Raw genomic sequence first — 12,448 nt, 5'->3', positions numbered from 1 at the left:
TGTGTGGGTACAAACCAGCAGAATATTCTCAAAGGGACTAGTCCATCATACACAGTTTCTGAAGATCCAACCAGGGAACAGCTATTACAGCACATATATTTGGGAAGTGCAGGGCAGCTCCCATAAGGTTAGCTATCCTAGTCCTGCTGCATTGGATGTCTTATGCTGCATGATCACATTCCTTTTCATTCAGGAATTTGCCTAGAATCTCAGTGAGAAAAGAAGGCTGTAAAGTGTATAGAGCCTAGAAACAGTATCAAACTATCATAGTTGCCTGCATCATCCACTGGGCATGCCTGATCCATCTCCAGGCCAGGGCTTTGATGTCACATTTGAAATAGCTATTTTTAAAAGCAGCACACTAGCAAACGGTAATCAAATGGGAATGCACCCTTCCGGCGTGGGGCAAACAAAAACCCCTCCCTCCATCCATGACACTAAGAATGTTTGATGAGCTTCCAGGAAGAAAACAGAGGGGGCCACTGAAATAGCGGCAGAAAAAAAGGAGAAATGGTTTCTTCAGAAAGGGCTAATCAGCCTCCACTAAAACTTAGTGCTTTTTAGAACCCATTTCTCCCTTGTGATCACATATCATATACCTACATAAAACAAAGTTGTCATGGCTGGATAGCTGTCTGATGTCTTTTTAAAAAATGTGTGGCTTGAGGGACATTTTGATGATAAAGGATAAGCAGCAAGAATGCTTCAAGCATGAACAGTTAAACATTCATACTAACCTTTAAAATGTGCAAAGACACATTGTCACAATGCTTGTGAGGGGTATGCAGGATTCAGACCACCACCCTGTAAGGACAGGGCAGTGACGGCCCCAGACTTACCGAGAGCCACATTTTGCAGTTGGGGGCTGGGAGTGAGCAAAAGGGGAGATTCCCCTTCACCCTCCGGCTTTGCAACGGAAGTGAAGGGCTATTGGGGGATGGCGTTGGCTGCAGCCCAGACTGGCCAATCGGGTGCCTGGGCTGGGAGGGCGTGGGGCCTCCAGGAGGACCTGGAGGCTGAAGTCCTCAGCCTGGTCTGCCTCTCCCATATATAGCTGGGCTGCTGCCGCAGCCTTCCCTCAGTCGGCTCCAGCTTCAATCAAGCAAAGATCACAAGAAAAAAAAGAGGACCAGTGCCGGGAGAAGCATGTGGAAGACGAAGGAGGCAGCGGCCATCTTCCACAGGGACTTGGCTCCTTGAGCGGCTTTGGCGATGAAGCTTAACTCCAGCTGTGGTGTTTGCAGAAGGCGGCATCCAGCAGCAGCTGCAACCCCCAATCCTCCCCAAGCTGCAATCACTCTCCCCCAGCTGCAATCCAGCGGCACCCTCCAAACCCCCTTTGAGCTGCAACCACCCCCTCACTGCAATCACGTGCTCTCTCTCCCAGCCCTCGCGAGCTGCTGTTGCCTTCCCCAGAAAGCTGCAGTTGGCCACACCAACAGCAAGCACAATCTCCCCCCCCCTTCCCAAGGGCCTCCTCTCCAGCAGGCAGGCTAGGCACGAGGGATGCTGTTGGGCTGTGATTCAGCTACCTCCATTCACCTGGGACTTGAGCCAATCACTCGAGGACCTGGCCGTGTGGCACCCCCATCTCTTTGGAAAAGAGCTGCTTCCCTCCCCACACACCACCTTTCCCCCTTAAATTCTTTTTGGCATGGATGGCAGCCCAGGTCCCGAGGGAGCCCACCAACCCCCACCCTTGGGCAATAAAGCCATGCTGTCAGGTATTTCAGAGGCTTTGGTTTACTGAAGGTGTGGAGCAACTGGGCTCCCTTCCAGAGGCCCCAGAGGCCCAAGCAAACCCTGCCGCACCACCCAAGTGGGTCCAGGTCAGGGCGGGCAACACCAAACCCACCCGGCCTGCCAGAGCCAGGAGGGGGGCTTGATGTTCCAGTGAGCCCAGCAGCTCTAGGAGAAGTGCTACAGCTAAGAAGAACAGCATTAAACAGCACAAGGTGTGGAGGACTACAAGGGGACAGGACACATCCAGCAGCAAAAAATCCGGGGATGAATCCTCTTTGGATGAGAACTGGCATGTTTCTGGGGCATACTGGGTAACCGCTGCCCATGTGCTATGTTTACCAGCATGGGCCACTAGGAAGTGGGGATGAGGTGGGTCCTGGGGCCATGTGGGGTACCAAGCAACCCATTGCTCCTCCCCCAGGCATGGTGACTGTGAGGACCCCCCAGCATCCACCTGGCCCATAAGGTTAGGGAATGTATCTTCGACGGATACTATGTGGGTGTATTTTCCCTGTTAAAGCAGAAAGCTGAGGAGGGCAAATGTGGGTCCAGGCAGGACAAGAAAAGGGACAAGGGAGAGGCAGAATGCACATCCCATAACTAGTTGGCAGGGTGCACCATCTTTATGGGTCCTGTCCAATCTGCTTATTTTGATTGTGGCTGGCACTTAACCAATCATCCGGGGAATATTTTACAGACATGGGCCTTGGAGGGTGACACCATGCCCATTGATTACAATGAGATGTTTCGTAAGTGGGTCTCTCACAGCCCAATGGCCAGGTGTGACCTGATTAAAGGTCATTGGAGGTTTGGCGGGAATTGGGTGTTTCATACATCTCTGGTGGCAGTTTGGGAATCGGGCCAGATCCAATTTGGGGGGTGGGGAGAGGTGGTGCCTGCGTGCCTACATCCCCTGGACTGAGGACCCCTGTAAGGGATCTCAGTGGTGGGACCGTTCAGCAATATGCCCAGCTCAGGGGTTATTGGAGGGCTCTCACCCTTAGAAGACAGGGGAACCAAGCAGTAGCTTGCACCCAAGTGGGACTCCAGGACTTTCCATTCCACATTTCTCCCCCAGCAGGCAGGCTGGGTGGATGGTTGGTTCATCGGCCAACAGGCAGGTAGCCAGATGCTGGATCCGTGGCATATGCTCCACCAGTGCTCCTGTGGTAGCGTTCAATAAAAGGTGTGGCCTGTTTTTCTCCAGTCTTGTGGTCTGCTTCATTTGTTCCTTTTGCCTCGCTCCCTCCCTTGCCCCTAGAACCACAAATATTCTCAGCCGCCATTGGCCAATGAAGGATAGTAAGATACCTCGCCTTAGAGCAGCTAGAGTTCAGGGAAGGGCTGAGATCTGTACAGCTTTGTCTTGACCACTACACTATACGAGCTCTCACTGAAATGTCCGTGTTCTACCATAAACATTTCATTAGTATCTTGCTTTGCTCAAGTGAATGAGAATAAAGGGTGATAAAAAAAAACAAGACTCACTATTGTCGCTCATCGACTACAGCCTCCTGAAATACACTGGGTCTAAGTTTCAACCAATCCATTGAGACTTTGAGAGCAGGAAGAGGATAAGAACCCCAAGACTCTTCCTGGTAATTGTTCTGGAGTGGACACTTGCACAGGATTCCAAGGAAAGACACTGCAGAGAAGAGAAATGGTTATTCCATGTTGCATAGGTATGCTGCTGCTATACAACGGGCGATGCTACTTCATTTTGAGAGCAAAGAACAGTTCACACAAAAAGAGACATTGTACTACAGAACCTGTTAAGTAAAGGTAAAGGTCCCCTGTGCAAGCACCGGGTCATTCCTGACCAATGGGGTGATGTCACATCCCGATGTTTACTAGGCAGACTTTGTTTACAGGGTGGTTTGCCAGTGCCTTCCCCAGTCATCTTCCCTTTACCCCCAGCAAGCTGGGTACTCGTTTTACCGACCCCAGAAGGATGGAAGGCTGAGTCAACCTTGAGCAGCTTCCTGAAACCAACTTCCATCGGGATCGAACTCAGGTCGTGAGCAGAGCTTGGACTGCAGTACTGCAGCTTTCTGCGCCACGGGGCTCCTGACAGAACCTGTTATCTGGGAATAATACTGAGTGGCAAGAAAGGGACAATGGATGACCGAAGTTAAACAGGTTATGCCTCCATCAACTGACTGTCAGAAGGCAAATCCTACACTGGGGCAGCAAGGCAACTCAGAAACTACGCTATAGTGGGAGTGTCAGCGTACGGAATTAGATAAAGTTGCCAGAAAGCCTACACGACCCCCTCCCCAGCACTGCCAGACTTACACCCAGTTAGTGGGAGGGACATGGAGGCAGGCAATGGCAAACCACTTTCAAATGTCTCTTGCCTTGAAACTCTACAGGGTCACCATAAGTCAGATGTCTTGACGGCACAAGAAATGGGAGGGAGGGATGGAGGGAAAGGAGTTGCTGCTGCTGTTCCTGCCACCACATCACTATATTAAGAGGCAGCAATAACAGCAATTTAGAAATAGCTGATACCATATAAGACAGGTAATAAAAGGTATCAGTAGAGGCAACTAAGGACACTGCTTGCATAGCAGCCCCTCCAGTAGTTCAACATTCATCTCATACAACAGGAAACATGTTGGAGTCAGCTGGCTGGAAAGTGATGCTTGCCATCACCAACCCTCTAATTTAGAGCAGCTGCGAGTACAGCAGCTCTCCTTCACGCAGCCCCCCGGCACAGTGTTTGACCCACCCCAGGCAGGAATTTCATCTTAAAGGCCCAACAGCAAAAAAGCTGCAACAGTTTCGGTACTTACTGAAGAGAGCCAGCAGTTGTGTCCAACAGAGCTGTTCGTCTTGGCTGTAACTGTGCTGCTCACTCTCGTTGCTGAAGTCTCGCAAGTGATGCAGCTGAAACAGGTTGATGACGGTAATGTGGACGAGCTGCTGAGAATTGAAGGTTTTTTGGAACAGCAGCCGCTGTAACAGAGGAAGAAAGTATACCCATAATTTTCTATATATATTTTCTATATATTTCTATATATTTTCTACACACACACATACACACACACACACATATAATATAAACAATAAGATGTGACTGGCAACTATTAAATAGCCTGGCCTCAGCCGGGGATTGAGGGTGGGTTAAAAATCTAAATAAACAGCACATTTAACAAAAATACACACACCGTTCTGAATGCATGGATCACACCACTGATTTATCAAGGGTCATTATTGTCCACTCTAACTGGCCATGACTGTCCAGGTTCTCAGGAAGAAGTCTATCATCTGTTATCTAATCCCTTTAAACTGGAGATCCCAAGGATGGAACTTGGGACCTTCTGCACCCAAGCAGATGCTCCATCCCTAAACTGTAGCCCCTCCTCAAATGTTTTCTCAACATTCCACCAGGCTCTAGTATAGCCAAGAGACAGATCTGAGGACAGAGCTGACCATGATGAAGGGACAGAAGTACAACCACAGAGAAAGCCCAGAGGGAGACAGCAGCTTTAGGTCTCCCACCCCACCCCCCAGTGTACCTCTTAACCTCACAGAAGTGCACGGCAGCCACCTTATTTATTGTACCTTGAAACAGGCAGGTTACACAACAAGGGGAAAAAATGGACATCCCTGTTCTTATTCTTTGGAGCAAAAGTAAATGTAGCTATGAGATCAGAACAAGCTAGGTAAGGGAGCTAGACAAGGGAAGGTTACCCTCACCCGATCCTTCCCCCAGCAGAAAGAATCCTTGCTTCTTTTGTAAATGATGAAAAGGCCCTTGACTAGTGAGCTCCAAGCATAACTGGCTGATATCTTGGGTTACTCTCTCAAACACATTTACAAAGCTTTTCATGAACAAAAATTCACTCATACCTACTCAAAATTTGGCACTCTAGTTGGAGTACAGGAAAGGGTAAATATACCTTCTCAATACCATTCTCCTTTTAAAATAACTTTCAATTTGTGCAGTCTGAGTAACAGACAAGAAGAAGAAGAAGAGTTGGTTTTTATATGCCGACTTTCTCTACCACTTAAGGGAGACTCAAGCCGGCTTACAATCACCTTTCCCTCTCCACAACAGACACCCTGTGAGGTAGGTGGGGCTGAGAGAGCTCTAACAGAGCTGTAACTTGCCCAAGGTCACCCAGCTGGTGTGTAGGAGCGGGGAAACCAACCCAGTTCACCAGATTAGCCTCCGCTGCTCATGTGGAGGAGTGGGGAATCAAACCCGGTTCTCCAGGTCAGAGTCCACCGCTCCAAACCACTACACCATGCTGGCATTTCTTTAAGGTGCTTGAAGAAATGCAGCATACCATATGCATGCTTGACCCTTGCCCATTTTGGCTAAAACACACCTGATCGGGGTGGGTGGGTTAGTACATTGGTCCAAAAAGTACTACATGAAGCGAGGGAGTGGTGCCAGGTGCCTTGAAGGAAGCAGATGGGGTGACCTAAGTCCACCTGTTTCCCTGCATCTAAACATGCCCCTATCACCTTTGCTCTTAACCACTTGTCTATGCTCTGGAAAGCATGTGCTGCATTGCTACAATGAAGCTCCTTGCTCAGGGCTTCAAATAGGGGGCTCCATGCCACCACCTTTAAGTGAGCCATTCCCCCGCACCTGGGTATGTGCAATGGCACCTGCAATACTTCCCCAGCTCATTGGTTCAGACTGTGATTGAATCAGGACCACAAATTCAGCATCATCGGTTACATTTTCTTCTTCCAAGGAGCTCTCAAGGCGTTTATTTGTTTATTATTTTAGATTTACTTGTCCCGCCCTCCCCACCCAAAGCCGGGCTCAGGACGGGTAACATTTAAAACCAACCTACAAGCATAATAACAATTAATTCCATTAAAACAACAAAAACAATCCTAAATCATGCTAAAACCACAGATAGCAGAATAAAAGTAGTTTCTGCTGTGAAATCTTGCAGCCCTCTGACTGGTATGTTTGACATTTAACTTGATTATTATTTAAAATGTAACAGTTGCCTTTCTAAAGGAATGCTGAACTGACTGAAGGTGACTTGTATTATAAACATACATCATGACAAACAAACATATCCTAAAATGAATTAAAATACTTAACTGCTTGACTGTATAGATTAGACCAGAACCACTTTTTCAATTCAACTAGGTACTGGGAAAGTTTACAAGAAAAGCAGGAAGAAATCAGGAAGGTCTGGTAGATTCCCCTAGGCAGAGCATTCGACAAAGGAAGGCGTCACCACACGGAAGGCCCTGCCAACGGTCCCCATTAACCTTGTTTGGTAAAAGAAATATACAAAGCAAGGGAGCTTCACCAGATCAAAGATAGATACATATGGGAGAAGGTGCTCCAGCATTACCTTGGAAATGGCAAAACATTTCCCTAACTCTCTAAATGGACATTAGTGCAACAGGGAACGTTTTAAAGAACTAACCTTGAACTGTTCCTCTAACTTCTCACGAAGAGGGTTCAATTTCTCCAAGTTCTTACTCAGGTACACATGACCATGGAATTTTATAAATGCCTTGACAAAATCAGACACTCCCCATTGAGTCTTCACCTCATCACGACTGTAATTGGAAAGGGGGCAAATAGTATTTTAGTCTTTAAAACACACATAACCAGGTCAGAAAGTATCTTGCTGACACATCCCTCCTTTAAGGGAAATATGGGCAAACAAAAGAAGTATTAACTGTGATTGTTCCTCCCATGACACTAAAGATTAATACTAAACTGTTAGAACCTCCCACATCAGTGAAGTTTTATCCTTTGTCATCAGTAGGACTAACCAACTTGGGTTCTATTTTGTTCTCACTGATCTGAGAGAAATCATAAAAACAAGTTGGTTCTAACCAGTAATACATATTTCACAGTTAGAGCACATATGTTCGTATTCAGAGTTATACAGATATGTACGTTTATATTAGTACATGTGGTATACTGGCTAGAGAGTTGGGACTAGGATCTGGGAGACTCAGGTTGGAACCCCTGCTCTGTCAAGGAAGCTTGCTGGGTGACCTTGGGCCAGCCACACAGCCTAACAGAATTATTGTGAGGATAAATGGAGGAGAGCAGAATGATATAAGCCACTTTGGGTTCCAACAGGGCAGGAAGAAAGGATGTAGATGAAGCAAGTAAATAAAAAAAGATTAATTAAAAATCTATTTCGTAGAACCAGACCATATCAAAAGAACATGGTTGAAAAGAAGAAGAAGAGTTGTTTTTTATATGCCGACTTTCTCTACCACTTAAGGGAGACTCAAGCCGGCTTACAATCACCTTTCCCTCTCCACAACAGACACCCTGTGAGGTAGGTGGGGCTGAGAAAGCTCTAACAGAGCTGTAACTTGCCCAAGGTTACTCAGCTGGCTTTGTGTGTAGGAGTGGGGAAACCAACCCAGTTCACCAGATTAGCCTCCACTGCTCGTGTGGAGGAGTGGGGAATCAAACCTGGTTCTCCAGATCAGAGTCCACTGCTCCAAACCACAGCTCTTAACCACTACACCACGCTGTCTCTCTTTTCTGACTTCACTTCTGTCTATATACTTGGTTCAGTTAATGAGCATCATTGTAAAAGATGTGTATGAACACACACACACACACAAATGAAGGTTGTCAGACACAAATCAATGCCGCTTTCATGTGAGTAGCTACTTTTAAAATATTTTATAGTCCTTTCTTCTCTGGTGAGATTCAAGGCTTTATAGGATCGCAACCTAGAATAGAAAGTGTTTCTTCTACTGCTGGCCTGTCAGCAAACGCATACCAAGGCATTGTGTCCTTAGAGAAAAAAAATCTGATATGGACAACTGCACTGCCAAAGGTCCTTTGTTATTACAGGCTACTCACTACGAAGACCATATCAGCCTTACCTTTCCAGTGCTTTAGAAAGTGCTTTTTGTAGATTAGTAGAGGCAGCTGGGAAAGGAAACTTCACAGCAATGCTTCTGCAGTAGTAGAAAATTGTGGTCAGGTGGTCTCCTTTGGAGGATGCTAAAATAGCCAACTGATTGTAAGGCTGACCTAAGGCAACAAGAAGAAAAAAAAGTCTCTGCCGGAACTCATGACTTACTTTTGCAACTATAGTTCAGCCTTCAGGCAAAGACCTATTTCTGGTTGCCTCAGGCTGCAATCCTAAGCACACTTACCTGGAAGCCCCATGAAAGTAGTGGGACTGGTCTCTGAGTATACGTAAATAGGACTGTACTGCCAGTCTATCTGCTCAAATACATAGCAGATATTACTTTAAAAACATCAATGTTTTGTTAGTAAGTGAGCAATATATTCTATTTACAAATTCAGTTTAGATAGATGTCAGCCTTTTGTTATCCCTTTATCAACCTTTATTAAAATCAATTCCACTGACAGCACAGTTTTCTTTAAGAAATGAGAAAATACTTTTAGTATCAGAAGATGAATGGAAGTTTTTCTCTAGTTCTGTTAATGCAATCTATAGCAGCATGAAAGAACTTTTATAAAGTAGTATCTAGATCCATATAGATTGAATAAAATCTTTTGGGTTGATAAACATATGTTTAGAATGTAGAATGATACCCGCCAATTTTAGACGTATTTGGTGGACATGCCCATTTATTCAGAGATCGAACTTCATAAGTGTCAGTGCACATCTGTGGAATATAACAGATGCTGCGTTTGTGGTTGTATTCTTTTTTTGGGGGGTGTAATTCAAAAACAAAAACGTTTACCATACCTATCCTCAACTGAAGGCTGCTCAGAATTCTATTAATTTAATGAAACTCACAGAAACCATACCTACAGCAAATTTCAATAACCAAAACGCCCTACAGAATGAAAATGTTTTGCATTCTCTATGAAACTCCTCATTTCATCTGGGAAGGTATTTCACGGGTTGGGGCAGCAATTAGGAAGGCCCCTGCACTTTACAGCAGAATTCTAACACCAAGTGATGGAAGTGCTTACTTGAGCAGGACACATCTGGACAGGGAGGTGAGAGAGTGTAAAAAGAAAGAGGGGAATAGGGTAGAGGAGCTGCTCACATAAATGGAAGTGGAAGTTAAGAAACCCAAATAGGTGATGGGAGACAGAGTGTTTGAAAACAGTGGAAAGGAACATTTTTTTAAGAGGAAGGAAAATAGAGAGACTGTTCTAATAGCAAAGTCAATTTTTAAAAATAAAACCATCTTGGGGAACCTGCTTAACTGAAACTGAGTGTAGGCATTTATAAAAAAAATGGTTTAAGTATATCATTCTACCCAGTGCAACACATTGGCTTATTTACACAGTCTCCTTTAGGGAAATAAAGCTGCATTACTATGTTCAAGAAACCAGAGCTGAATAGTGTAATGACAAAAGCCATTCACATGATGTTTTTAACAAATACCTTGTAAGCTGCTGCAATTGTTTCCAGGCATAGGCACTGCAGGGAATCAATTGTATTAACTGAAGATAGCTATACAAAGAAGATTGTATTGATATTTAACCCCCTTTGCTAAATGTCAAAAAGAGCAAGAGACCAGTGGCACCTTAAAGACTAACAACATTTCTGGCAGGGTATGAGGGCATCTGAAGAAGTGAGCTGTGGCTCATGAAATTGTGTTAGTCTTTAAGGTGCTACTGGACTCTTGCTGTTTTCTACTGCTACTGACAGACTAACACAGCTACCCATCATGATCAACCCCCTTTGCTAAATGTCTGCATCTGAAAAAGGACAGAGGAGCATGAACTTAAAGCACCAGTAAAGAACTGGCAACTCAACCCACATGGATTACACTTCACAAACTCACCATTGGAAGGGACAAGCTGAGCTGCGTGCCTATAGTAGGACTCAGCCTGACTGGTCTGATTTCTGTAGCGAGCTGGAAAAAAAACCAGTGAAGAAGATATCATGGAAAGCTAGCTGGTTAGGCAACAGGCCAGTACTTATCCATCTCTAAAAAGATAGTAGGGTTTATGAACTCCAATTACTGGTCTGTTCAGTCTGAGCTTCACAAAGCCAGCGTATAAAACAGAAGACAAAAGTCAGAGAACTCTAAGAAAACCGTGACTAGCCCAAGGTCACTCAGATGGCTTCATGTGTTCACCAGATCAGCATCTGCCACTCATGTGGAGGAGTGAGGAGTCAAACCCAGTTCTCCAGGTTAGAGTCCACTGCTCCAAATCACCGCTCTTAACCACTACACCATGCTGGCTAAGGTGCTACTGGACTTGAATCTTGCTCTTCTACTGCAGACCAACACATCTACCCACCCAAAAGTCTTCACTAAGTGGCAGGACACAAGCCAGTGTCCCAAAGTGAGTATCAATCTGTGTGTGTGTGTATGTAAAGTGCCGTCAAGTCACAGCCGAATCATGGCGACCCCTTTCTGGGGTTTTCATGGCAAGAGACTAACCAGAGGTGGTTTGCCAGTGCCTTCCTCTGCACAGCAACCCTGGTCTTCCTTGGTGGTCTCCCATCCAAATACTAACCAGGGCTGACCCTGCTTAGCTTCTGAGATCTGACGAGATCAGGCTAGCCTGGGCCATCCAGGTCAGGGCAGTATCAATCTATTGGTTGCTATTAGGAACATTAACACTGGACTCATACATCTAGGTCTGTACCAGCAAGGCAATTCTTTATTGTCATTTTCTTTGCCTCTTCAGATTATAACTTTACACTGCTATGAAAAACTCTTCACACAAACTCCACCGAGACTGCTCCGGACATTTTAGTGACCAAGGCATGAATTCAGTTTCAATCAGAGCAGCAAATATTTGACAATTAGACACCAATATCTCAGAAGCCTCTGGAAGCCGCAACTTAATTGTTGCGAGTAATACTGCACAGAACCTCAGAGCTTCTGTGCCCTCACAACTCACCAATGTCTCCAAGGTGGACAAGGCAGTGCTGGCAAATATATGAGCAGGAGCTAGATTGTGGCTTCACAATGGCGCTGGTATGCATCTGTTTATTGCTGATAATCCCCAGTTGAGAGGACTTCACACGACAGGGCAAATCTACATTAAACACTGTGCACAGCTCCTGCAGTAGCTGGAATGAGAAACAACCAAGTTTAGTAGTCGAATCAGACAGATGTGGTTATTTCATCAGGCCTCCTATAGAGAATCAGGCCTTGGGCAATCTTTGTCTTCTGTTACTACCCCATCCCCATCTCCCTGAAAAAAAAGCTTCTGCATGAGATTAAGAGCTCATGGGAATTTAACTATCACAGATAACATGTTTCATCATGCTACAGTCACTTCTCTTCTCAGCTAACATTAGGGGAGAAGCATTTGCTCAGTCAGTTGCAGAATAAACGCTTTGCATGCAGAAGCCAAGAATGTCCCAGGATTCAAACCCTAGCATCTCATGTGAAAGCTAGGAAAAATTCTACCCAAGATGCTGGAAAGTAGAGTACTTCGCTTGGATCAGCTGACTCAGAATAAGGCAGCTTCATAAAGGACCGAATGTTCTGACAAAATAGAATTTACTGCAAACAAATGCAAAAGAGGTGCTTAAAATGAAGTAGAGAAAATCTATTGCTTTTAGAATTCAGTAACCTGGAAAAACTGCCCATCTTTTCCCCATGCATACTACTGGATTATGGAAGTCTAAGACTGTCTCCAAAAAACAGCGATAACAGGGAAGTGGCAGGCCACCATGCTTTGTGTGTGAAGTGCCGTCAAGTCGCAGCCGACTTATGGTGACCCCTTTTTGCGGTTTTCATGGCAAGAGACTAATAGAGGTGGATTGCCAGTGCCTTCCTCTGCACA

General features: G+C 45.5%; 1 protein-coding gene across 2 annotated transcripts in view; it reads right to left on the bottom strand.

Annotated features, from left to right (window-relative positions):
• SMG7 (SMG7 nonsense mediated mRNA decay factor) overlaps positions 1-12,448 on the bottom strand; it is an 81,861-nt gene that overhangs the window by 41,847 nt on the left and 27,566 nt on the right. For both annotated transcript variants that reach the window (XM_056844037.1, XM_056844039.1), the window contains exons 5-10: positions 11,555-11,726; positions 10,483-10,554; positions 8,590-8,740; positions 7,152-7,287; positions 4,539-4,701; positions 3,232-3,388 (exon numbers count right to left, since the gene is read on the bottom strand). In XM_056844037.1, coding sequence (XP_056700015.1) covers positions 3,232-3,388; positions 4,539-4,701; positions 7,152-7,287; positions 8,590-8,740; positions 10,483-10,554; positions 11,555-11,726 — 851 coding nt within the window. The remainder of the gene's footprint in view (positions 1-3,231; positions 3,389-4,538; positions 4,702-7,151; positions 7,288-8,589; positions 8,741-10,482; positions 10,555-11,554; positions 11,727-12,448) is intronic.

This window comes from Euleptes europaea, chromosome 2, assembly GCF_029931775.1.
Source record: "Euleptes europaea isolate rEulEur1 chromosome 2, rEulEur1.hap1, whole genome shotgun sequence".
In the NCBI taxonomy this organism is placed as follows: Eukaryota; Metazoa; Chordata; class Lepidosauria; order Squamata; family Sphaerodactylidae; genus Euleptes; species Euleptes europaea.
Note: the sequence above shows the minus strand (reverse complement) of the source record. Positions and strands in the feature narration are given on the sequence as shown.